At 40.5% G+C, this 25,233-nt stretch overlaps 1 protein-coding gene across 2 annotated transcripts in view; it reads right to left on the reverse strand.

The window, feature by feature from the left end:
- Positions 1–25,233, reverse strand: part of septin2 (septin 2) — a 52,780-nt gene that overhangs the window by 25,483 nt on the left and 2,064 nt on the right. For both annotated transcript variants that reach the window (XM_078410622.1, XM_078410621.1), the window contains exons 2-7: positions 19,218–19,262; positions 5,179–5,389; positions 4,669–4,755; positions 3,683–3,806; positions 3,027–3,161; positions 325–442 (exon numbers count right to left, since the gene is read on the reverse strand). In XM_078410622.1, coding sequence (XP_078266748.1) covers positions 325–442; positions 3,027–3,161; positions 3,683–3,806; positions 4,669–4,755; positions 5,179–5,389; positions 19,218–19,244 — 702 coding nt within the window. In that variant the 5' untranslated portion in view covers positions 19,245–19,262. The remainder of the gene's footprint in view (positions 1–324; positions 443–3,026; positions 3,162–3,682; positions 3,807–4,668; positions 4,756–5,178; positions 5,390–19,217; positions 19,263–25,233) is intronic.

A 25,233-nucleotide genomic window follows, 5' to 3' on the forward strand; every position in this document is an offset into this window, starting at 1 on the left:
GGAAATGTGTCAGTTTCTGCATACTATTAATTCCCAACATTTCTCCCCCTCATTCACTCGACTAGTTAACAAATGGAAACCAAAACTTCAGGATCAGTCAAACCAGAGATTCAGTCATGTGTCATCTCATGAGTTTTATATCATCCAACTCAGGGCAAAAATGGGAGCATGAGGTACATGGATCAGCAATTGGTAGGAAGCAATCCATTTGAATCTGTTTGTTCCGTACCCCAAGTTTTCATTGCAAATACATAGCTTTAAAACATTACATTTAGCAATGATCAACAATTTTTTACATAACCTCACACTGATTACTGTGCCTACCCTTCTTTTGAGCCTCTCTCTTTCCTTCAGTGTAAGGGTGTCTGCCTTAGCGATGACAGGAACAACATTCACTTTATTGTGTATAGCCTTCATGAACTCCATGTCCAGAGGCTTCAGTCTAAAAATTAAACAAATGAAACAAGAATAAAAAATGATGAAAAAACATTTTCAACGATGAATGGATCAGTCTGAATTGTCCTGTTTTGTCTTAGTTATTTAGTGGAATGTAGTGAAGAAAGAAAACTGAAATAGAAACAGAAAAATCATAACTCAGTTTTAAAGAGACAGACATCTTCCCACTTTGCATGTGCTTCTAGTGCCCAGAGCATTTTATTGTCATATGTCCCAAAACAGAACAATGAAACTTTTACTTGCAGCTGAATAACAGATATGTAAACATAACGCTCTGTAAACACAATACACAAAAAGATCGGTATATATAAAAACGCAGCCAATAATAGTGCAGAGTCAACTACAACCCCTCCCCCTAATCTCTGTAGTTCAGAGCTTAGTTGGAGGTTGTAGTGTTTAATAGCCCGATGGTTGTTGGAAAGAAGCTGCTCCTGAGAGTTTTTAGGTCCCAATATCTTCTTCCCAATGGCGGGAGTGAAATGAGAGCACGGCCAGTGTGGGATGGGTCCCTGGTGATGTTGCCTACCTTTTTGAGGTAGCAACTCCTGCACATGAAATCCTTCAGCCTGCTAATCCCTTTCCAACTTTGAGAGCAATTCATTCAATCCCACCACACAGCTATTTGTCTCTAGCTGCAAAATATTCTCTCCCTCAAGCTATTAAATTCCCTACAAAAAACTAGAACTGAATCTGCTTTCATCATCCTTCCAGGCACTGATTTCAAGATGATTACTACTTGGTTTTATTAAAAGAATCGTTCATCACTTCAGCTCCATTGCCAATCATTTATTAGAAAAGTTTTTCTTTTATTCCCCAGTCAATCTAACTGCTTGATGACTTTGAACACTATTAAAGCACTAACATTTCCTGATTAGAGACTATGGAACTATGAAGAGGAGCATGAGATATTTAAAAAGCAGTCAATGAGAAACAGACCATCGAATTGAATAAAAGGCAGACCAGTTCTAGCACAGCAGCTATTGTGAAGCAGCCATTGTGAGTGTAGCTGTGTTTGAGTTCCAAGTGCAGTCTTCGAGTGATAAGTGGCCGAGGCTTTATCTTGAGTGGCTTCAGCAATAAAGCCGAGCAGTGAAAAGTTAAAGTAAAGTCTTTCTAACTTAGCCTTATTGTGGTCAGGCATTAGGGCAGTCGTGTGCACCTCCTGCAGGAGGTGGAGATCATGGAAACTTCCAGTGTCGCTGGTGACTACACCTGCGGGAAGTGCGTCCAACTGCAGCTCCTGACTCACCGCGTCGTACGGCTGGAGCTGCAGTTGGACTCACTTATGAGCATCTGTGGTCAGTGAGGTAGTCAGAGCTAAAGTGCAGGTGGCAGATGGTTGGCCAACCATTAGCAAAGGCAGAGAGGGTCGACAGGAGCGGGCAGGGATCAAAATTCAGGAGTGTTTAATTGTCATATGTACCAGCAACAGAACAATGAAATTCTTGCTTGCTGCAGCTTTACAGGCCCATTAAAGCAATAACACACAATATACATTAATCAATAATATAATAAACTAATAGTCAGTAATACCAGGTAACTAGCCCTTAATAATGCAAAACCGAAGTTCATAATCCAGAAGTTTAAAAAGCAGGACCATCAAGTAGTAATCACTGGATTAACTTCCAGTGCCATATGCAAATGAGAGTGAAAATAGGAGCGTAGGCCAACTGGATGCAGTATTCTAGTTACAGTCAAAGCAGACGAGTGTTTTGTGGAACTACAAAAACAAGGTTGTGTTTATGGCCACTGAGAGTTGTGTTTATGGTCACTTTATCAACCTGTCCTCCCAACTTCTAACAGTTATTTATATATACCTTTCAATTTATTTTGCTGTTGCATCATTATACTCTACATTTGTTTATCATTCCTCAATCTCTTATTCCATGGCATCAATTGCACTGACAAGATTATACTTTAGTGAGCCCCTTTAGCATTCCCCTCATCAATAAAAAAAAACAAAACAATTTGCACTAATATTTTTTATAAATCTACTCTTAAAACAAATAACTTAATTTGTCCCTGAATATAGATTATAACATAACAGCTTCCCAAAATCAAAAATTAAATTGACTGACCATCCCATTCCCTCACCATCCCATATTTACCTCCCACAGCCAAATTATCCGTATGACTACACTTGCATTCAAAACTGAACACCAGTAAGATGTTACGATATACTTAGGGGAGTCCTGAGCTAACCTTCCTGATTTGCTTTGACTAGCTAATTGTCACACATTCCCTCCATCTGCAGATGCTTAAACCGTGACACCTTATGAAAAATGCAGTTCACATAATTTTGCCTGACTAATACACTGCACTAATGCATCTGTAAAAAAGACACACCTCCAGTGAGTGACACTGCAAACAAATTGTCTTGATTTCTATCCTCTTGAGTTAGAGCACATTAAAATATCCAGATTTCTCTTTCAGGATACAGTCAAAGATTTGAATATTTTACAATTGCACAATGACTGTACAAGCCTTTCCACTTCAGTACCTCAGAAAGGCTCCAACAACTGTTGCCAGTAAATTGTATTTTGGTTTCCTGAATCAATAAATTAGCTTACCCATGACCAAAAGGAGAGATGAAATAAAAGCAGCAGTGGACCCGGTTATCAACAATATGGCGTCTGTTCAATCCACTTTCATCGTGCAGATAGCGCTCAAATTGCTCATCAATATAGGAAATAATCGTCTCAAAGCTGAAGAACAGAGAAAACAATCAACATACTGGTCTGGGACACAAGCCAAATCTCAACCCAAGGAACGTATCAAGTAGCTGGTATGATTGTAGAATACTGCATTAGACCTGAAGAGCAAAGTGTGAAGCAGAGTCATATATAGCATGGAAACAGGCCCTTCGACCCAACTTGCCCACACCAACCAACACACCCCATCTACATTAGTCCCACCTGCTTGCGTTTGGCCCATATCTCTCTATACCCCTTTTTCTCCATGCATACATCTTAAACCAGTGTACTTCTAAGTACACTTTCAATCATTGCATTTCCATTGTATTTTTAAAAGGCAGTAACCAGAAAGCAGAAGTTATAAATATGCAGATGCAATGTTTACATTTGAGTAGCTGTAGATCCTGGAGTTGGTACACGATCAAATATTCTACAGCAGCAGATGTTCTGGGAATGCAAAGCTGTGATACATTGAGCCTGCCCGGCTATATGAAAAATTCAAACAAACATTAACGAATTTACAAATTACATACCAGTCCTGACTGTTTATAGCATCTCCATATCCTGGTGTGTCAACCACGGTGAGACGCAGCTTCACTCCACGTTCTTCAATCTCCACAGTAGAAGCCTCAATTTGGACAGTTCTTTCAATTTTCTCTGAAATAAAAACAGGTACTTTCCAATCATGAGAATAAAATGCTGGAGTTTCTTTTGCTACATAATTTGGGGTTGATTACACAGGTAAGTAGCTTTTTCCCTCTGAAGCATTTCAGATGCAGCTTTACTGGAACTGCACAATCTGCAACCAAGGGTGCAAGGTCTTTGACAAGGTCCTGTCAGGAAGGTTAGATCTCATGGGATCCATGCTGAGCTGGCCAAATAATACAAACTTGGTAAGAGTCACGGGGTGGTAGTGAATGATTTTTCTTCAGATTGGAGGCTTATGGTCAGTTGTGCATCGTCGGTGCCATTTTCACTGTTGTTTGTCATCTGCATTCCTGATCCGATAATTGCAAGTATGACATTCCCCCTCTCTCTCTTTCCCTCTCCTGATTTCAATACCATGCTTAATGTGCAGAATAAGTTGTTTGAATTCTGCCTGGATCTTGTGGCCTTAACCTAAGAGTCTGTATGAATGACTTAATTGAACGGACTAATTTTTTAACCAAATATTTTTAAATTTATATTTTTGTGACATGGGCATCACTGGCATGGCAGTATTTCTTTCTAATCAGCAAGGGCATAAATGCTGGCCATGCCACTGACATCCACATTAAATAATGAATTTCTAGGCTACTACAGAAGACAAGACCAGGCCCACAACATTCAGTGAACCAGGGGGAGTTTTACCACCATTACTTGCTGCTGTTCCAGATTTTAAATTCCAGATTATTAATTGACATTAAAACTACACAGCTATTGTAGTTTGATTTGAACTTGGGTGTGTGGTTTATTACTCATTTATGTGTCACCAACAAAGTAAAATAGTTTGTATTTTGAATTACAAAATTAATGTTACCTGCAGCTCCAGGAATAACTCGCTCAGGGTACAGATCAGTCAGGAAGAGGCTATTAATAAGTGTAGATTTCCCCAGACCAGACTCACCTGCAAAGAGAATTACATCAAAATACAATACCATGAGCTGTTCATGCTGTATGTAATATGTAATTTTCAACATTTTCATACATTCCGAAATGCAGTTAAGATTCACTACTTCACTCCACTATTTGACTACTTGAAAGGAAACCATAACAAACTTTGATGTCACCGCAGGAGATTAAATGGTAATTATCTTTTAACATCATCCTCCATTCACTGACCAATGCTATTGCATATATACTTTTCATTCTCCATTCATGCTTGTACAAGGTGTATCCAAATTCTACATGAACTGTAACGTTCTCTAATGTTAAAATATGAAACACCTAGTGGTTAGAAAAACAATCAGCACTGCACAGTGACAACACTATCCTATTCAGAGTTGAAAGGTATTTTAATTTTCTTGAATGCATTTTCGTTAACACTTACCAACTACCATGAGTGTAAATTCAAATCCTTTCTTCACAGATTTACGATGCACCTGATTTGGAAGATTTGCAAATCCCACATACCCAGGAGTTTCAGGATTTGTGAACTGGGCTTGTTGCTGCTGCTGCTGCTGCTGCTGTTGTTGTTGTTGTTGTTGTTGTTGCTGCTGCTGCTGCTGCTGTAAAAGTTGTTGCTGTTGCTGTTGCAGCATCTAAAGCAAATAATTCAGTTGCAAATTAGAAATTCAGTTCTTTCCATGAACTTTGAACATTCATTTTCACAAAAATAGGATCCAGAAATAATTTATTTCTGCTGCTAGCTAAATTCCCTAGCTTCATAAATTGACAAACTGAGCTTGAGGTAGCGTGGTGAATGGGACAAACCGCTAAAATATTTCTGATCAGAGAACATCCATTCCTTATGAATTTGGATAGAATTATGTACCATCTCCTCAAAGAATATGAACGATATCAAATGCATGCAGCGACCTCTCCAAATTCTAGCTCTGATACTAACCAATATTTATTATACCAATAGCTACAAACATGTTCACAGACGTTAAACAGTCAGAATCTCGCAACTATGTGCATCTCACAACTGCAGAATTTGACTTCCTATTGTGACGTCTCTTCCAATACTTCTGACAACTGTTTCCCGTTTGAATTGCATTGTCTATATTTGAATGAAGTATAAACAGTCATTGTTGATGGGTGGTAGTGAGGGATATGTTCTCCTCCACAATGCTTCTGACATATGATGAAAGAATGGATTGGCTGGGCTTAGGTTCACTGGAATTTAGACGGACGAGAGGGGATCTTATAGAAACATATAAAATTCTTAGGGGTTTGGACAGGCTAGATGCAGGAAAAATGTTACGATGTTGGGGGAGTCCAGAACCAGGGGTCACAGATTAAGAATAAGGGGTAGGCCATTTAGGACTGAAATGAGGAAAAACCTTTTCACCCAGAGAGTTGTGAATCTGTGGAATTCTCTGTCACAGAAGGCAGTGGAGGCCAATTTACTGGATGTTTTCAAGAAAGGGTTAGATATAGCTCTTAGGGCTAACAGAATCAAGGGATATGGGGAGAAAGCAGGAACCGGGTACTGATTTTGGATCATATTCAATGGCGGTGCTGGCTCAAAGGGTCGAATGGCCTACACCTGCACCTATTTTGATGTTTCTATGCTTCAGAGCAATCAATCAGATTAAAGTGAGATTTTGAAATTTGACAAGGTAGATGTTAGAAAGATATTTCTCATATCTTGACTGGATGTGCTAGAGGCTATAAGCAAATAACTGCAAAAAATCCAATGAATTATGGAGAAATGTCTTTATACAGAGCTGTTAAAGCATGGAATTTGCAAATGCAGAGCATAGTCAACGCAAATAGCAAGGATGCTCCTCAAGAGAAGTTGTACTCGTACTTTAAGATCAAAGAAATAGAAAGCTGAAAGAAAAGGTTGTGCAAGAAGCATTTGTAAAACAAATTGGAAAGAACTTTGGGATGAATGGCCTGTTACTTTTCTGCAAATTCTATACAATACTAAATAATAGATTTGAGTGTCTTGACAACATTTGCTGGTGCAAGATGTGGCAGGAGCTTTCTCAAACATTTATAGTCTTTGTAATTATGCTAGCAAAAGGATTCAGCAGATTTGAAGCAATGATCCAGATAAGAGGAAATATTTCCCAATATGTGTGGCACCTTAAATAATGGTGTTTCCACGTTTTCTTATCCTTCGTAAATAAATGCAGGCTAAGTAGTGTTGAAACTATTTTAGGTTTTATACAGGAAGCACTTTAAGCCATTAAGGTTACCTGGTTTCTGTAACTCCTTTAGAGTGGCTATTTGTACAGCAAGCAACTGGTGACCCTGAACCACTGATACTGACAGAGCTATATTTAGTGACAGTAGTGGTAGTGGCCCTGCCGCTGAATATCAAGATAACGTGTTTGAAATGGAAGAGATCACCATTTTACAAACGTGCTTTTCCCGGATTGTCTGAAGCCGTGCTGAATTGAATGTGGTCTTTCGGTGAATACAATCAAACTTGCTTTTCCCAGGCTATTCCACACCTGCATGCATGTTTACATCAAAGTTGTTATGAGGGATTTTGGCAGAAACCAAAGTGAACATTGATGAAAATTGCATCAATGGGTGACATGAGTATCCGTCAGCATTAGGCGAGAAATAGTATTGGGTAGACTGATGGAACTGAAGGTTGATAAATCCCCAGGGCCTGAGGGTCTGCATCCCAGGATACTCAGGGAGGTGGCTCTAGAAATAGTGGATGCATTTGTGATCATTTTCCAATGTTCAATAGATTCAGGATCAGTTCCTGTGGATTGGAGGGTAGCTAATGTTATCCCACTTTTCAAGAAAGGAGCGAGAGAGAAAACAGGGAATTACAGAACAGTTAGCCTGACATCAGTGGTGGGGGAGATGCTGGAGTCAATTATTAAAGAGGTAATAATGGTGCATTTGGATAGCAGTAAAAGGATAAGTCCAAGTCAGCATGGATTTATGAAAGGGAAATCATGCTTGATGAATCATCTGGAATGTTTTGAGGATGTGACAAGTAAAATGGATGAAGGGAACCCAGTGGATATAGTGTATCTAGACTTTCAGAAAGCCTTTGATAAGGTCCCACACGGGAGATTGGTGAGGAAAATTAGAGCACGTGGTATTGGGGGTTGACATGGATAAAGAATTGGTTGGCAGACAGGAAGCAAAGAGTAGGAGTAAACGGGTCCTTTTCAGAATGGCAGGCAGTGGCGAGTGGAGTGCCGCAAGGCTCGGTGTTGGGGCCGCAACTGTTTACCATATATATTAATGATTTGGACAAAGGAATTAGAAGTAACACTAGCAAGTTGCAGATGACACAAAGTTGGGTGGCAGTGTGAACTGCAAAGAGGATGTTAGGAGGTTGCAGGGTGACCTGGACAGATTGAGTGAGTGGGCAGATGCAGTATAATATAGATAAATGTGGGGCTATCCACTTTGGCGGCAAAAACAAGGAGGCAGATTATTATCTCAATGGTGTCAGGTTAGGTAAGGGGGAAGTGCAACGAGACCCGAGTGTCACTGAAAGTTGGCGTGCAGGTACAGCAGGCAGTGAAGAAAGCTAATGGCATGTTGGCCTTCATAACGAGAAGATTTCAGTATAAGAGTAAAGAGGTTCTTCTGCAGTTGTATAGGGCCCTGGTAAGACCACATCTGGAGTATTGTGTACAGTTTTGGTCTCCTAATTTGAGGAAGGACATCCTTGTAATTGAGGCAGTGCAGCGTAGGTTCACGAGATTGATCCCTGGGAAGGCGGGACTGTCATATGAGGAAAAATTGAAAAAACTAGGCTTGTAGTCACTGGAGTTTAGAAGGATGAGAGGGGATCTTACAGAGACAAATAAAATTATAAAAGGACTGGCCAACCTAGACGCAGAAAAAATGTTCCCAGAGTTGGGGGAGTCCAGAACCAGGGGCCACAGTCTTAGAATAAAGGGGAGGCCATTTAAAACTGAGGTGAGAAGGAACTTTTTCACCCAGAGAGTTGTGAATTTGTGGAATTCTCTGCAACAGAGGGCAGTGGAGGCCAAATCACTGGATGAATTTAAGAGAGAGTTAGATAGAGCTCTGGGGGCTTATGGAATCAAGGGATATGGGGAGAAGTTGGGCACAGGTTACTGATTGCGGATGATCAGCCATGATCACAATGAATGGCGGTGCTGGCTTGAAGGGCTGAATAGCCTCCTCCTGCACCTATTTCCTATGTTTCTATGTTTCTATATTTGAGATGGTCAGTTGAAACCTCTTTTTTTGCCCCAATTTGCTATTCCATTTTACAGTTGCACTGATATTTTTGCTCTTTTCACATATCATTTAATACCCCCTGCCGTTTATTTTCACAGACCTTTCCCCAACTTATTTCCTCTAGTTCCCACCCAATTTCTTCCAGCCAAGATAATTTTGGAAAAAAAACACAGCAACACAACATTTTCAAGTTCTAATGTCAGGGCCCATATGTTATCTGCCTTCTCTACACCTCGATGATGCACAACTGGAGTATCATTATTTTCTGGTCATGTTTTTATTATCTACTTAGTGGGATATATCATCATCATTGGTCCAAAAATGCTCACCAAATCCACCCAAAACTTCATCCTCAACATTGATGGTCTCCCAGTATCCACCTCACCTCACATCCGGAATCTTGGAATCATCCTTGATCAAACCCTCTCCTTCGACAAACACATCAAACACATCACAAAGACAGCCTTCTTCCACCTCAAAAACATTGCCCGTCTCCGTCCATCCCTCTCCTCCACAGCTGCAGAAACCCTCATCCACGCCTTCATCACCTCCCGTCTGGACTACTGCAACAGCCTCCTCTATGGCGCACCCTCAAAAATCATCAATAAACTTCAATACATTCAAAACTCCGCTGCCCGTCTACTCACACACACCTCGATCCGTGACCATATCACCCCCGTCCTTTATAAACTCCACTGGCTCCCCATCCCCCAGAGAATCCAGTACAAAATCCTCCTCATAACCTACAAAGCCCTCCATAACCTGGCCCCATCCTACCTGACCGACCTCCTCCACAGGCACACTCCCACCTGCACCCTCCGCTCTGCCGCTGCCAATCTCCTATCCCCCCACATCCGGACTAAACTCAGATCCTGGGGGGACAGGGCTTTCTCCATCGCTGCTCCCACCCTATGGAACTCACTACCCCAAACCGTTAGAGACTCCCCCACACTCACCACATTCAAAACATCGCTGAAGTCTCACCTGTTCAGTACTGCCTTCAACCACTGAAGGTCACCTCACCTACTGTCTCCTTTCTCTGTTCATTTATTTATTTACTTATTTATCTATTTATTAATTTCCCTATGTTCTCAAAATCTCTGTAAAGCGTCTTTGAGTATATGAAAAGCGCTATATAAATAAAATGTATTATTATTATTATTATTATATATACATAAAACTATGAGCACATATGTACTTCTTTTATTGGCCAACAGTTCCAAACTTGTTAATATCAGTAAAGAGCATTTTCGATAATTTGGCAAAATTAGTAACTGCAACACAGCAAAAATTAAATTACTTTTTTGGAAAGATCAACAATGACAAATGAATTATTAGGCCTAATATGTTGATAAAACACAAAAAATGTTGCTACAGTACAAAAGAAAAACTAAATTAACAGAACTTTGCAATAAACAAAACAAAGAGCTAACTATCTAACTGGACATTAGCCAAGATCCAGGGCAATCTCAAAGCAAAAGAAAAACATCTAAAAATTATCATGGGACCAAACAAAAATCTCAGACAGGCTACATCAATGCAGTTGACAATTTACGATGGTAAATATACCCCTTGCAGCTTTTAATCAAGGGGTATATTCTCCTTCTTTCAATTTTCCCCATGTGCAGTACTGGTATGTTTAGGAAGGAACTGCAGATGCTGGTTTAAACCGAAGATAAACACAAAATGCTGGTGTAACTCAGCGGGACAGGCAGCATCTCTAGAGTGAAGGAATGGGTGACATTTCGGGTCGAGACCCTCCTTCAGACTGATGGGATTACTGGTATGTTACTGGACTAACGATCAAAGAACAAAGTTTTGAGTATTTGAATCATTAAATTTAAAAATGAAGTAACTCTTAATGAAAGGGATCATGAAGCTATTAAGATTGTCAAAATCTCAAGTAGTTAATAATAAATTCCCACTTTAAAGGAAGCTCAGCAATTCATTTGACATAGGTGGCACTAGCTACCTGGCTTATCTTCAACCACACTCTTAAATAGCCTGACAAGCCACTCAACTGTAGCAAACAGATTCAACCTACCACGTCAGCATCATCCAGACATTGTTATTTTCACTGCAGGCAAACTCACTAGGGTTGCATATCATCCAAATGCAAATCCAGTTCTCCTCTTGGGACACAAAGTAATAGATCCCAGATTCACAATTCTTCATGGCGTAGTTTGGAAAAGCTAAATTTATCCTGAGACTCTTGTACATGGCAGTAACAGAGCTACTGCATTTGGTATTGAACAATATGTAGCAGTAAATGCTTTTGGTTGTTCAGTCGTCTATGTGCTGAACTCTATGAAACTGAGTACAAAGATAAGGCATCTTCTGCATCAGATCTATACCCTCCCAAAGAAGGGTAGTGGTGTTTCAGACGCAACGGAGAGAATGTAAAGAGGTGGGGTAGTTGCATTACAGATAAGGGAGAATGCCATGACTACACTAAGAGAACATCTTGGAATGTTCATCCATTGAGGTCAAATAGGTAGAACTTAGGAATAAGAAAAGTGCAATCATATGATAGGGTTATGCTATAGTCCTCCCAACACCTAGGAGCAGCAAGAAGGACATATGCAGAAAGATGCAAAAACAACAGGGTTATTTTAGTGAACAATTTTAACTCCCTCAATAAGAGAAAGTTAACTTTCTCAATCAGAGTCCCACAGGTTTAGTTGGGGCAAAATCCGTCTGGTTAATCCAGAAGCATTTCTTAAAACCACATGGTGATGGCCGTTTGCAATAGGTTGTTTGCAATCTATGTTAGTGATTTGGATGAAAATGTAGATAGTCCAATAGGTTTGTGGACTTTTTTTAGATTTTATAAAATTTGTTAGAGATTAGATAGCAAGGAAGGCTTCTAAAGGATATAGGAGATAGATCAGCTAGAAAAGTGCAAGGTGATCGGAAAAATGTCAGGTGATGAGTTTTAAAAGGTGAAATGTAAGAGAAGGTATACAGTAAATGGCAAAGACATTCAGGAGTAATGATGTACTGAAGGATCTTGGAGTGCAAGACCAGAGCTTCCTGGAAGTGGCATGGGTAGTAAAGAGTGCATATGGCACGCTCAGCTTCGTTCAAGGCGTTAAGTATAACAGGCAGGAAGTCACACTGCACCTCATACTCAGATCTGGCCACCACACTGTTGGAACAACGTGATGGCTTTAGAGAGGGTGTAGAAGAGGTTGACCAGGATGTTGCCTGGACTGGAGTATATTAACTTTAGGAGGTATGACAATTTAGACTATTTTTTCTGGAGCACTGAAGGCTGAGAAGTGACCTAATAAAAACATTTAAAATTATGAGGGGCATCAAGAGGGTAGATATTTTTTCCCCCCAGGGTGGAAGTGTCAAATATTAGAGTTAATAGATTTAAGATGAAAGTGGGAAAATTTAAACATTTGCAAGCAAGGTTTTTTTTTTTTAAACAGAGGTACAAAATCCCCTGCTGTGGAAACGATACTATTGCAATGTTTAAGTTGCAATTAGGCAGGGAATGGAGACATATAAACCATGTGCAAGCAGATGGGATTGGTCATTGGGCCTGCTCCTATACTCTTTCTGGGCAGGTTAATGTGATGCATTCCTTGCTGAGACTTGATGGCAACACTTAATTCAGATCACTCCACATTTTCTCCTTGTTATGCAAGTGCAACCTCTCCACCCTATGCCGTTTCAACTGAGGACCTTCCATTATCGTTGACAGAGTATAGAACCGAGGACATTTTTCATTTCTGTTCTATAGGTGTAATATAAAGTTATCTCGATCACAGATGGACAACATCCACAGAAACAAAGCAAAAAAAATCCAAAATGAGCTGATGTTATTTCTGGATACTTTAAAAGCCTTTTTGGTACATAGAAATATTATTGTTAATTCATTGCCGGTATGAATCATTCAAATCACTCCTTTTAGGAAGGAACTGCAGATGCTGGTATCTATCTTCACTCCTTTTAGGATTTTGAGCCTTAAAGGAATTTTTGTTTCATGCATTATTCTTTAAATCCAGGCCTATCAATTATTAAACTTGCAATGTATTTTCAGTCACCCACAACCAATTCTTCTCCTCATATCTTCAACTTCATAGTTTCCTTCAAGATTTAAGACCCTAGACTCATTACTTTCAAACTGAAAGCAAAATTCTATCATATTACAGTGACACTTCCATAAACGACTTATAAAATAGAAAATATGTTTTTTTAAATCATTGCACAATACTAGGTCCAAACAGTCTTTTATAGAGTCATGAAGATACAACGTGGAAACAGGGCATTTGGTCCATCAAGTCAATGCCGACCATCAAACATAATTTATACTTATCCCATTTTATTCTCTCCACAGTTCCACAATCCACGCTAGATTTTACCACTCACCTACGAACGTACTAGTTAGATTTTGCAGTCGCCAATTAACCCATTAACCCACCCAATTAATCATTGAGACGTGGGATGAAATCAGAGTATCTGGGAAAAAACAACATGGCTGAAGGGCAAACTCAACACAGGCAGCACCAGAGGTTGGGATTGAACTCTGGTTATTGGAACTGCAGCAGCTCATCTAACAGAGTTAATTCGTCATTCATCTAGAATCTCACACATTCCTTAAATTAAAGCCCAATATCGCAACAACTATTTGGTGGCCTCTAAACAACTCCTTTGAGTTTTCTGCTCAATGCTAGGATTCTACATCATTATCTCCTGAGCCTAGATCATTTTTTACTGCACTGGTCTCTTCACTTATTAATCACACTATATTTTTTTGTTTTGCCAGTCCTGAAGATAAACCTAAAACTTGGGCTTATCAACAACCTTACAAGCAACTCGAGGTTTGCAACACTGAGTAACTGAAAAATTTAAGAAATAATTTTGCACATAATTCTCCTGCATCTAACGTATATAGTATTATACCAAGTAAACCAACATACTAGATTTGCCCTTCGACTTGATATGTTACTGCTCTAGAAAGGAATGCAAATGAAGGAGAACATCAGTGAAAAGCTGCCATACTCAAAAAAGGGTACGTTAAAATGCATCTTAATTCTTCAACTTTTAGAAAATTTTCCATTGTTCCCTGTTAGATACTTCAAACATTTTAGTCCAACAAGATTATTTTTTCAATTATCAAATATAGTTAATTATAGACAAACTAACCTGCTTCCCAAATATCTACAGTGCTATGGGTTTATTATTACTGTTAATTAATATTACATGTTAATCAGTGTTTATAAATTTCAGAAATGAAATCTCAGTAGATGCTTTTCCAAAGCAAGCCCAATGTTCTATTTAAACATTGAAATAGAACAGATTAAACTACAAGATTCATTAGCTAGCACAGAGCCAAATGGTGATTCATGTTTCTCTCTAATGTAGCACTACTCTCATCAAGTCAAATTCTTACTCCAACTCATACCTCTGACATGGGTTTGCTCAAATCTGCAGATGGTAGCAGTTTTAGCTGTGTTCATTAGAGATTTTAAACCACTGAATAGTAACACAGCTGGTTTGCACATTCTTCAGATAGTAATACAAATTCTTTCTCCAGATGGCCACTTTTCTTCTGTTATAATGCAAGCCATTGAGTTAAAAACGAAAATTTTCAAAATGCCGACACCATTTCCCACTCATAAAGTGCACCAGTGAGCCCTTCCTCGTGCACCGCACCTTACAGTGGCTCACGTTGTGGCCCCAACAAAACTGCACCCGAACCCTTCCAATTACACACACAGGAACAGTCGTGATCAAAACCAAAAAGGACATCTGCTATTTCTGGCATACCATCACTTATCCTGCTTTTTAGATTGGAGGGCATTAGGCATTAGCTGGAGCGTACAAAAGGCGAGGAGAGACCCGATAAAAAATTATATATTTATGAGGTGCAGATAGAGTAGCCAGAATCTATATCCCCAGGGTAGAAATATCAAATACTCAAGGGCAAAGCTTTAAGGTGAGAGAGGCAAAGTAAAGATATGCAGAGTAAGTTTTTTTTAAGAGTGGTCGGTGCCTGGAACTGGCTGCCAGAGTGATAACAGAAGCAGTTATGATAGTGGCATTTAAACAGCTTTGAGATAGGCACACGAATATGAAAGGAATTGAGGGATATGGATCACATGCAGACAAAAGGGATTAATTTAACCTGGCGTGATATTCAAGAGAGTTCAAGAGTCGAAGAGCTGGTTCTGCTGTACTATAGATAGACACAAAACGTTGGAGTAACTCCGCGGGTCAGACAACATCTCTGGAGAAATGGAATAGGTGATGTTTTCTGCTGTACTATGCACAATTCTGTTATACTATGTTCTTTCTCAACCTGTCTGCAATCTTGAAGGTGGCTCAGAATACCAAACCAGCAAAATTGAACGACAGTTTAAAACTCTAGTCCAGCATTTTTAGGATCCAACTCGCCAGACCACAGAAAAGCCCCACTGCCCTCCATCTGCTTCCTCTGAGCAGGATAGGTATTGGCATTCCCTGCCTTACACGAGGGTTTTGAGAACAGTCCTTAACCCAACATTCCTGCAGGTTTTGAAGCTCTTTCAGCTGATATCACAAATGTTGTACAGGTATATTAATTAGCAAGACATTACTAAAGTTAATTTTAGATCTCAGTGAAACTAAGGGTATAGCAAAGGGGATTACAGAGGCATGAGGCAGGAGCTGGCCAAAATTGATTGGAAGGAGGCCCTAGCAGGGAAGACGGTAGAACAGCAATGGCAGGTATTCCTGGGAATAATGCAGAGGTTGCAGGATCAATTTATTCCAAAGAGGTGGAAAGACTCTAAGGGGAGTAAGAGACACCTGTGGCTGACAAGGGAAGTCAGGGACAGCATAAAAATTAAGGAGAGGAAGTATAACATAGCAAAGAAGAGTGGGAAGACAGAGGATTGGGACTCTTTTAAAGAGCAACAAAAGTTAACTAAAAAGGCAATACGGGGAGAAAAGATGAGGTACGAGGGTAAACTAGCCAATAATATAAAGGAGGATAGCAAAAGTTTTTTTAGGTACGTGAAGAGGAAAAAAATAGTCAAGGCAAATGTGCGTCCCTTGAAGACAGAAGCAGGGGAATTTATTATGGGGAACAAAGAAATGGCAGACGAGTTAAACCGTTACTTTGGATCTGTCTTCACTGAGGAAGATACACACAATCTCCCAAATGTTCTAGGGGCCGGAGAACCTAGGGTGATGGAGGAACTGAAGGAAATCCACATTAGGCAGGAAATGGTTTTGGGTAGACTGATGGGACTGAAGGCTGATAAATCCCCAGGGCCTGATGGTCTGCATCCCAGAGTACTTAAGGAGGTGGCTCTAGAAATAGTGGAAGCATTGGAGATCATTTTTCAATGTTCTATAGATTCAGGATCAGTTCCTGTGGATTGGAGGATAGCAAATGTTATCCCACTTTTTAAGAAAGGAGGGAGAGAGAAAACGGGTAATTATAGACCAGTTAGTCTGACATCAGTGGTGGGGAAGATGCTGGAGTCAATTATAAAAGACGAAATTGCTGAGCATTTGGATAGCAGTAACGGGATCATTTCGAGTCAGCATGGATTTACGAAGGGGAAATCATGCTTGACAAATCTACTGGAATTTTTTGAGGATGTAACTAGGAAAATTGACAAGGGAGAGTCAGTGGATGTGGTGTACCTCGACTTTCAGAAAGCCTTCGACAAGGTCCCACATAGGAGATTAGTGGGCAAAATTAGGGCACATGGTATTGGGGGTAGGGTACTGACATGGATAGAAAATTGGTTGACAGACAGAAAGCAAAGAGTGGGGATAAATGGGTCCCTTTCGGAATGGCAGGCAGTGACCAGTGGGGTACCGCAAGGTTCGGTGCTGGGACCCCAGCTATTTACGATATACATTAATGACTTAGACGAAGGGATTAAAAGTACCATTAGCAAATTTGCAGATGATACTAAGTTGGGGGGTAGTGTGAATTGTGAGGAAGATGCAATAAGGCTGCAGGGTGACTTGGACAGGTTGTGTGAGTGGGCGGATACATGGCAGATGCAGTTTAATGTAGATAAGTGTGAGGTTATTCACTTTGGAAGTAAGAATAGAAAGGCAGATTATTATCTGAATGGTGTCAAGTTAGGAGGAGGGGGAGTTCAACGAGATCTGGGTGTCCTAGTGCATCAGTCAATGAAAGGAAGCATGCAGGTTCAGCAGGCAGTGAAGAAAGCCAATGGAATGTTGGCCTTCGTAACAAGAGGAGTTGAGTATAGGAGCAAAGAGGTCCTTCTACAGTTGTACCGGGCCCTGGTGAGACCGCACCTGGAGTACTGTGTGCAGTTTTGGTCTCCAAATTTGAGGAAGGATATTCTTGCTATGGAGGGCGTGCAGCGTAGGTTCACTAGGTTAATTCCCGGAATGGCGGGACTGTCGTATGTTGAAAGGCTGGAGCGATTGGGCTTGTATACACTGGAATTTAGAAGGATGAGGGGGGATCTTATTGAAACATATAAGATAATTAGGGGATTGGACACATTAGAGGCAGATAACATGTTCCCAATGTTGGGGGAGTCCAGAACAAGGGGCCACAGTTTGAGAATAAGGGGTAGGCCATTTAGAACGGAGATGAGGAAGAACTTTAAGTCAGAGGGTGGTGAAGGTGTGGAATTCTCTGCCTCAGAAGGCAGTGGAGGCCAGTTCGTTGGATGCTTTCAAGAGAGAGCTGGATAGAGCTCTTAAGGATAGCGGAGTGAAGGGGTATGGGGAGAAGGCAGGAACGGGGTACTGATTGAGAGTGATCAGCCATGATCGCATTGAATGGCGGTGCTGGCTCGAAGGGCTGAATGGCCTACTCCTGCACCTATTGTCTATTGTCTATAATCAGCAATAGATCCTACTTCCAAGAATTCAAATAACTTCATGGCCTAGGCCCATCAATTCTTTAACATCAGCAGCCTGACGGTCCTTTGTTCTTTAAACTTTGAGCCTCTTGAACAATCTCCTCACACCCCCTTTCCTTTGCCTCACATTAATAACTCTGCATTCAGAATTCCATGCCATAGCACATTTCCTGACTCTGCTCCCTCAAAGCCAATATGAAGAAACATTAATCTGGTCGGAAATGTAGTACTTGACTGCATAATGGAAGCATTCCAAACAGAATTCAGTAACTATTTGAAAACAATCACAGAACCATGGAGCAAGTTGAGTAGAGCAAAGAGAAACCAAATGAATAAGTCTCTTTAAAAAACCACCATAGATACAATTTGCCAGACTATATAATTGCAAGATTTCATAAATCTCAATTCAACAAACAGATCATTGATAAAGTTTTCTAATTCCTCGTTTTGGTTCCGCATATATTTCTCTGCTCATTACATAATGTAGAGAAATGAATGTTCTAGTCAAAATAGAAATGCAATTTGGTGGATTAAGTTCAAATACTGTTTTAGTTTAGATATACGGCGCGGAAACCAACCCTTCAGCCACCAAGTCCACACCGACCATCAATCACCCGTTCACTAGTTCTATCCTACACACCAAGGGCACTTTACACAAGCCAATTAATCTACCAACCTGCACATCTTTGCAATGTGGAAAGAAACTGGGGCACCTGGAGAAAACTCATGCAGTCACAGGGAGAACGTGCAAGCTCCGTACAGACAGCACCTGTAGTCACGATCGATTCTGGGTCTCTGGTGCCGTAAGACAGTAACTCTACCACTGTGCCACCAGTTGTTTTTTCAGTTGAATAATGAAAAAAGGTTTTGCCTAATTCACCTACTGTACTTCAATTACAAAAGCACCAACAATTCCACTGAACAGCTACTCGGTCAATCACACCTGCTCACACTTTGCCTTTAACCAAGTTGTCAACCCATCCACTCCCCCAGGACATCAATATTACCTCCAACTATCCTTGAAAATATACTGAGAAACTTCAGATTAGAGTCATATTCAATCACTGCCCAATACATTTGAAATTGATTTATTTCCACTGTCCCCCCTTTCCCCCACACTATTCAAGTAGAAGAGTAATCTCTATACTGTACACCAGAGATAAAGCAAGCTGCCACAAAATATTACGGCCACCACAAAGCTGACCAGTGCCTGCCACTACTACTTCTGAATGACTCCACTAAACGTCACTTTATTGTGAAAATAAATAAAGTGGGACTTTGAGATGGTATAAAATCTGCCATTACATACTATTTATTTTCACCATCTTATGATGATGTGCTATGTAGGAGCCATTTATGTAAATATGCTTACCTTGAACTTGTCTGAAGACTGTGACATGATGCAAATGATCCTCACCTGAAAAAATAAAGCTACAATGAAGACACCAACAAAACAAAAGCCACGAGCAAACTGCAAATATTGCCCTCCTCACAACAAATCAGGACAATTTTAACTGTATAAGCAATTCAAGAAAAAAGGGTAAAAGATAACTCCGTTTATTAAAGTGGCAATTTAACCTATCCATCTGACAAAACAAGCCTCCCTAGATAGATGCCCTCATCAGATTCAAGGACAAGTTGTTCCCACACAGCGTGCTTCAGGTGATTACCTGGGACACACTGCTAGAGATGGCAGTAGTTGTTCCAATCACAATATTTTAAACTGGACAGGTACTTAGATAGGAAAGTTGCAGATAAATATGACTCTGGTCCAGGAACATTTGTGTAGTGGCATCGGGTCAGCATAGAAAGGGCCCGTTTCTATGCTGTACAACTCCTTGATTCTCCATGTTTCAACTGCTGAGTAAAAATGTTCTGTAGGGTTTTTCTAGCAACTAACAGGATGAAGTAATTTTGCTGTGAAATGAAATGACATTTTAAAACAAACCTCAGCTGGCATAGTTTGGCCTTGTCTACATTCACCACAGATGAAGTGTAAGTGATCCTTTTAAACAAATCTGATGATAAGACATTCTATGATCCTGTGCACCTCTATTCTAGACTCCAAGCATAATCTAGTCACTTTAGTACTTTACAACTGAATTTATTTTCTCATTTGGGACCACCTACTAAATTCTCTGAAATGAATGAGATTTCATTCATTCTTAATCACCCAAAACTGTATTTATAGTTTGCATTCAGTTTTCCTCCGAATGCTCCATATTCACTCATTCTCCAAGATGAGTGAGATGGTTGGTTAATTGGCCACTATAAATTGCCCTAATGTAAAACAGTTGGTTCATTCAACCTGAAACATCTACTTAACTGATGCATTCCAACAATTAATGTACAACAATTATATATCGAGCACTTATTTCAGTAAAAAAAATTGAAGTATTCAGTGTTTAAAAAAATTACACTTCTGTAGCAGCTTACAGAACTACCTAACATTAAAGGCTAGGAAACTCAGCATTCACTTAAGTAAGAATGCAAGTCCTGGCCGCCAGAAATAAAATTACTTTTTGTAATAAAGTGCATGTGCATTTAAAAGGGGCTAATACTGGAATAGGAATACTTTATTGTCACACGTGACCAAGCACAGTGAAATTCTTTGCCGCATATACAATGTATACAGATAGTAGCCACCTAGGGCGCTGACAAAGTTACAAAGCACGCCGGCCCCTCCTTTTGATGTGTCCCCCCCACCCCCACATGGCGGTCCCCCCCCCCCACCCCCCTCATGGCGGTCCCCCCACACTGGGTCCCCATTGTCCTTTGTTCTCTCGCCCTCCCCAATTGTCCATGGTTCTCCCCCCACCTCTCACTGCGGTCCCCCCCACGCAGAATCCACCATTGATCTTCCCCTCCCCCCTCACAGTGGTCCTCCACTGCTCTTACCCTCCCCCCTCATGGTGGTCCTCCAGGCTCTCATCGGTCACAGGTCGACCCACGAGGCATCGCTGCCGCCGCAAGGCCCCATCGTCACAAGACTTCACTGCCGCTGAGGCCTCACTGCCGTTGACCCCCACTTCACGCCTCCGTGGTGCCGATCCGGGCCCCCGCCGTGGGCTCCATCGGCCACTCCGGCGACCCAGAGGCCGCGACCCGGGCTTCTACGCGGCAATCTGGGAGGCATCGAGACCACGGCACCTCGATAAAAGCCACTGGTCGAGCTCCCTGTCCACAGCCGCGACCTGTCGGGAAGCCTTCCGGCCGCGCAGCCCGTCATAGGAGCACATCATAGTTCATTACATGATTTGTGCATCCTAGGTGCCAAATCCAAATTAATTTTGCTTAGAACAATGCAGTGAATTGAACACTGATGGGGTTTTTTGGTCAGGTGAATCTACATATTTCCAAGCTCTCCCAATGTCACCCCAATGCTTGGCAATATATACTTTACATTTTGAAGTTTGTTGTGTGTCCCCCCCCCCCCCCCCCCCCCCACTAGAGCCTCCAAAAAATATTTTAAAAATGGGGGTTCACGTACTTATTGTTGAGAAGAAACAAGTTGCATTAGTTTAAAAAAGCAATAAACATATATTTTTTTCAGGCAAACAAAACAGCAATGGCAGTTACTGTCAAATTGCCAAAAGCATTTCTACATGTAGAAATTAGAACCAGATGTTCAAACCATTTCCGTTCTGGTGAGTACAAAGATATGCTACTGATAGCTGGAAATAGAGTCATTTGAAGTCTCTAGTTGGGCATGTAATATAGTTGGGGAAATAAAATTAAAGTATCTACCTCTTCTGTAACCTGCGTGCCTCCTATCTAATTGTAGATAAAGTTTAAAAAGTAATGAGCTTCAATGTGAGTTGACACCAGAGTTCTGTTTCTCTCCATGCAGGCTAGTAACCACAACCAACTCTTCGGACTTGGCTGAAAAACACTATAGGTTTGAACAGATCTTTTAGGGTTTTTGACCAATAACATGCAAGACCAGAATGATCAACATATTAGTTCCTTTGCAGCATTCAGATCAAAAGGAAATTAAACTTAATCTCTTGATTTTTTTTTCTGGTCATTTATGATGACCAAATTCAAATTCCCAATTTATAATTCAACAAGCTCTATTGTCAACATAAAGCCATTTTACAAAGACTTTGTATTCCAGCAATGAAACCCAAATGTAACTTGTGCTTTGGCCACAAGATACAGATGCTTCAAGTATTTAGCATGTTGTTTCTAAAATAGTGCTAGACATTAAAAGCACTGATTCTACACCGATGAGCCAAAACAGTATGACCACTGACAGGTGAAGTGAATAACATTGATTATCTTGTTACAATGGCACCTGTCAAGGGGTGGGATACATTAGGCAGCAAATGAACAGTCTGTTCTTGAAGTTGATGTGGATGCAGGAGAAATGGGCAGGAGTAAAGACCTGAGCGACTTTGACAAGGGCCAAATTGTTATTGCCAGACGACTGGGTCAGAGCATCTCTGAAATGGCATGGCTTGTGGGGTGCTCCAGCAGTGGCGAGTACCTACCAACAGTGGTCCGAAGAGGGACAAACCACAAACCGGCGACAGGGTGTTGGGCACCCAAGGCTCATCGATGTGCGAGGGCAACAAAGGCTATCCCGTCTGGTCCGAACCGACAGACGGTCTACTGTGGCACAAGTCACAGAAAATTATAATGATGATCAGGGGAGGAGGAATGTGTCACAATACACAGTGCATCATGGGCAAAGGTCAATATGGACATTTTATTATGTTTACTTCAATAAAACTACAGTTCCATCACAATACAAACATGTCAGAAAGTTTTTTGTTTTCACCCACTGACCCAGCATTCTATTACAAATATTGATCATATTTTATGCGAAACCAGCACATAACTTCAACAGGAAAACAATCACATATTTAAGCAATTTGGAGTCAACAGATAATGACAGATTGGGGAAGATTATTGCAGTTACATGAATGCAAGAGAAAAATCTATTCGATTAGCATGCTGCTTCTAAAAGTGCAAAACAGTAGAGCACTGATTATATATTCCTGCAGAACAGCATGCTAATTCACATAATTCACTGGATTCACAAACAGAACTCAAACAGAATAAACAGATTGGCCCAAATCACGAAGGGTATCAAGAAAGGCAAGGAGTCACAAAAAACACCGAATAGGTTATAATAATTATTTAATGTGCAGCATTATTCTTAAATGTTGGAAACAAAATCATTAGAATCCCAAATCAAGTACTGTGAGCAGGGCTTGCTGAAAACTACCACATAATGGTTATACTCTCTTCTCCAGAGAAAGGGTTCATCTCCATTTCCCATTCTTCTTTCATGCTTTCTCCTCCCAGTCAGAATGGGGTTAGAGATTTTCTTGCTCAAGCCTCCCACAGCCCTCTGCCTTCTATGAGTAAGCTAATTCCTAATCTATACAACAAGCATCCATGAATTCAATGCATCTCAATCTTCTTAATCAGCCTAGCATGGAGGACCTTATCAAATGCTTTATCAAATTCCATGTAGATACCGTCCACGGCTCCATGTTCATCACCTTCTCAAAAAAACTTGATTGTTAGTAAGACATGACTTACCACATACAAAGCCATGTTGATTGTCCCTAATTAGCCCATTCTTCCAAATGGGAGTAAATCCTACCCCAAAGAATCCTCTCCAACAGCTTCCCAACCACTGAACTGATGTTCACTGGCCCATAATATCCTGGATTCTCTCCACCTTCTTTATTAGAGGTCCAAAACTTTCTCATAATACTTCAGAATTACTTTTAAAGTGAAGTCATTGTTATGCACACAAGCTTCTCTGCCAATTGACATAAACTTCAATCAGTAATGCTTTGGTAAAAAAAAAAACACTATTCTTCATGTTAACAGAAGATATGATGATAAACATTTCTGCCGTTCAAATGTTTTCAAGAGGGTGCTGCTGGAGCACAATCAGTCGAGTTGCTGCCTCACTGCCCTAACAACCTGGGAGAATAAGAATGGGTTAGGAAGCAGAGATCTGGGTTTAAACAGTGCTGTTAGAATAATGTAGGCCACTAAACAAACCAAATTAATTCTGTACCGAATTCTAAAAAGATTTGCATCTCAAGTTACAATGACCTTCTGCATTCGCTTCGTTTGTTTAAAGATGGATTTGCCTTTCCTGACTTTGTGTTATCAAGTAATGTAAACCATACTGCACATTTGTGGAATGCACAGTGCAGCAACAGCAATACAGACTGCATTCTTCAGCTCTTGCAGAAACTCAGAACAAATACACAACAGCTAAGTAGGCAGTCACAAGAGTTGACAGAGTGGCTACAATGAAAACTGATAAATATCCACATCAGTCCCAAAAACCAGCACACATCAGATTTGGATAATAGGATCCTTATTATTACTCCGCAATTTATTTCCCTGACTGACTTACTTTAATTTGGAAGCTCCTTACTCCTTCTCAGCCAATCAAGACCACATTGGCATGCATCACCTTCTGAAAGCCATGCATGATGGTGAGATCATAGAGGAGGATATTAATACAGTAGTTCTGCTATAATGCTTGTTTCCAAAACACAAACTGGATATAACGCGAGTGATGTACTAGCAGCATGAAATTGGTTATAACACAATTTCAATCGGGAAATAATGGACCACTTAAAAATTACTTTGAAAAGTGACAAGCAGAAGAAAACCTGTTCTGGATTTAAACCTGGGGAGAAACTGTTGCCGTGTAAACTTCTGACCGTAATCAACCACTGTGTCATTAGAACACAGCTATGATTTAACCGTGGGTGGCCATTGAAATGTACAAGCATTCATTTCTATTATGGAACAATTAAACAATGTAACATACATCTTTTATTCTGCAGCAAAATAAATTTGCTGTTAAAAAATATTATTTTTGAAAATCCTGAGAGAAAAATAACTTGATATTGCAAATCTTTAACCCGAAAGAGACAAAGTCCTGCAAAGGGAATTTAGGAAGTTAGGTAGGAAGTTAAAAAGAACTCTAGGATTATTATCTTGGGATTACTTCCTGTGTCATGTGTTAGCTAGACAAGAAATGGGAAGATAGTACAGTTGAATGCACAGCTAAAAAGCTGGTGCGGGAGGGAGGGCTTCAGATACAAGAATCATTTGGTTCTATCTAGTGCAGGTGAGATCTGTACATGGGCTGATTGGCATCTAAACTAGAGGCGCTATACAACCTCACAGGGAGATTTGCACATGATACTCAGGAGCATTTAAACTAGTATGACCTATGGACGGGAACCAGAGCAGAAGGTGAGGAAGAGGAAGGGACCGAGGGGAAGGTAAAAGTTCGGCCAACTAAGTCCAACAAGGACAGGGTCAGGTTAATGAATAAGATGGGATTGATACTTTTAAATGTATTATTTTAATCCAAAAAGAATTATGGGTGAGACAGA

The sequence above is a fragment of the Rhinoraja longicauda genome, chromosome 13 (assembly GCF_053455715.1).
Source record: "Rhinoraja longicauda isolate Sanriku21f chromosome 13, sRhiLon1.1, whole genome shotgun sequence".
In the NCBI taxonomy this organism is placed as follows: Eukaryota; Metazoa; Chordata; class Chondrichthyes; order Rajiformes; family Arhynchobatidae; genus Rhinoraja; species Rhinoraja longicauda.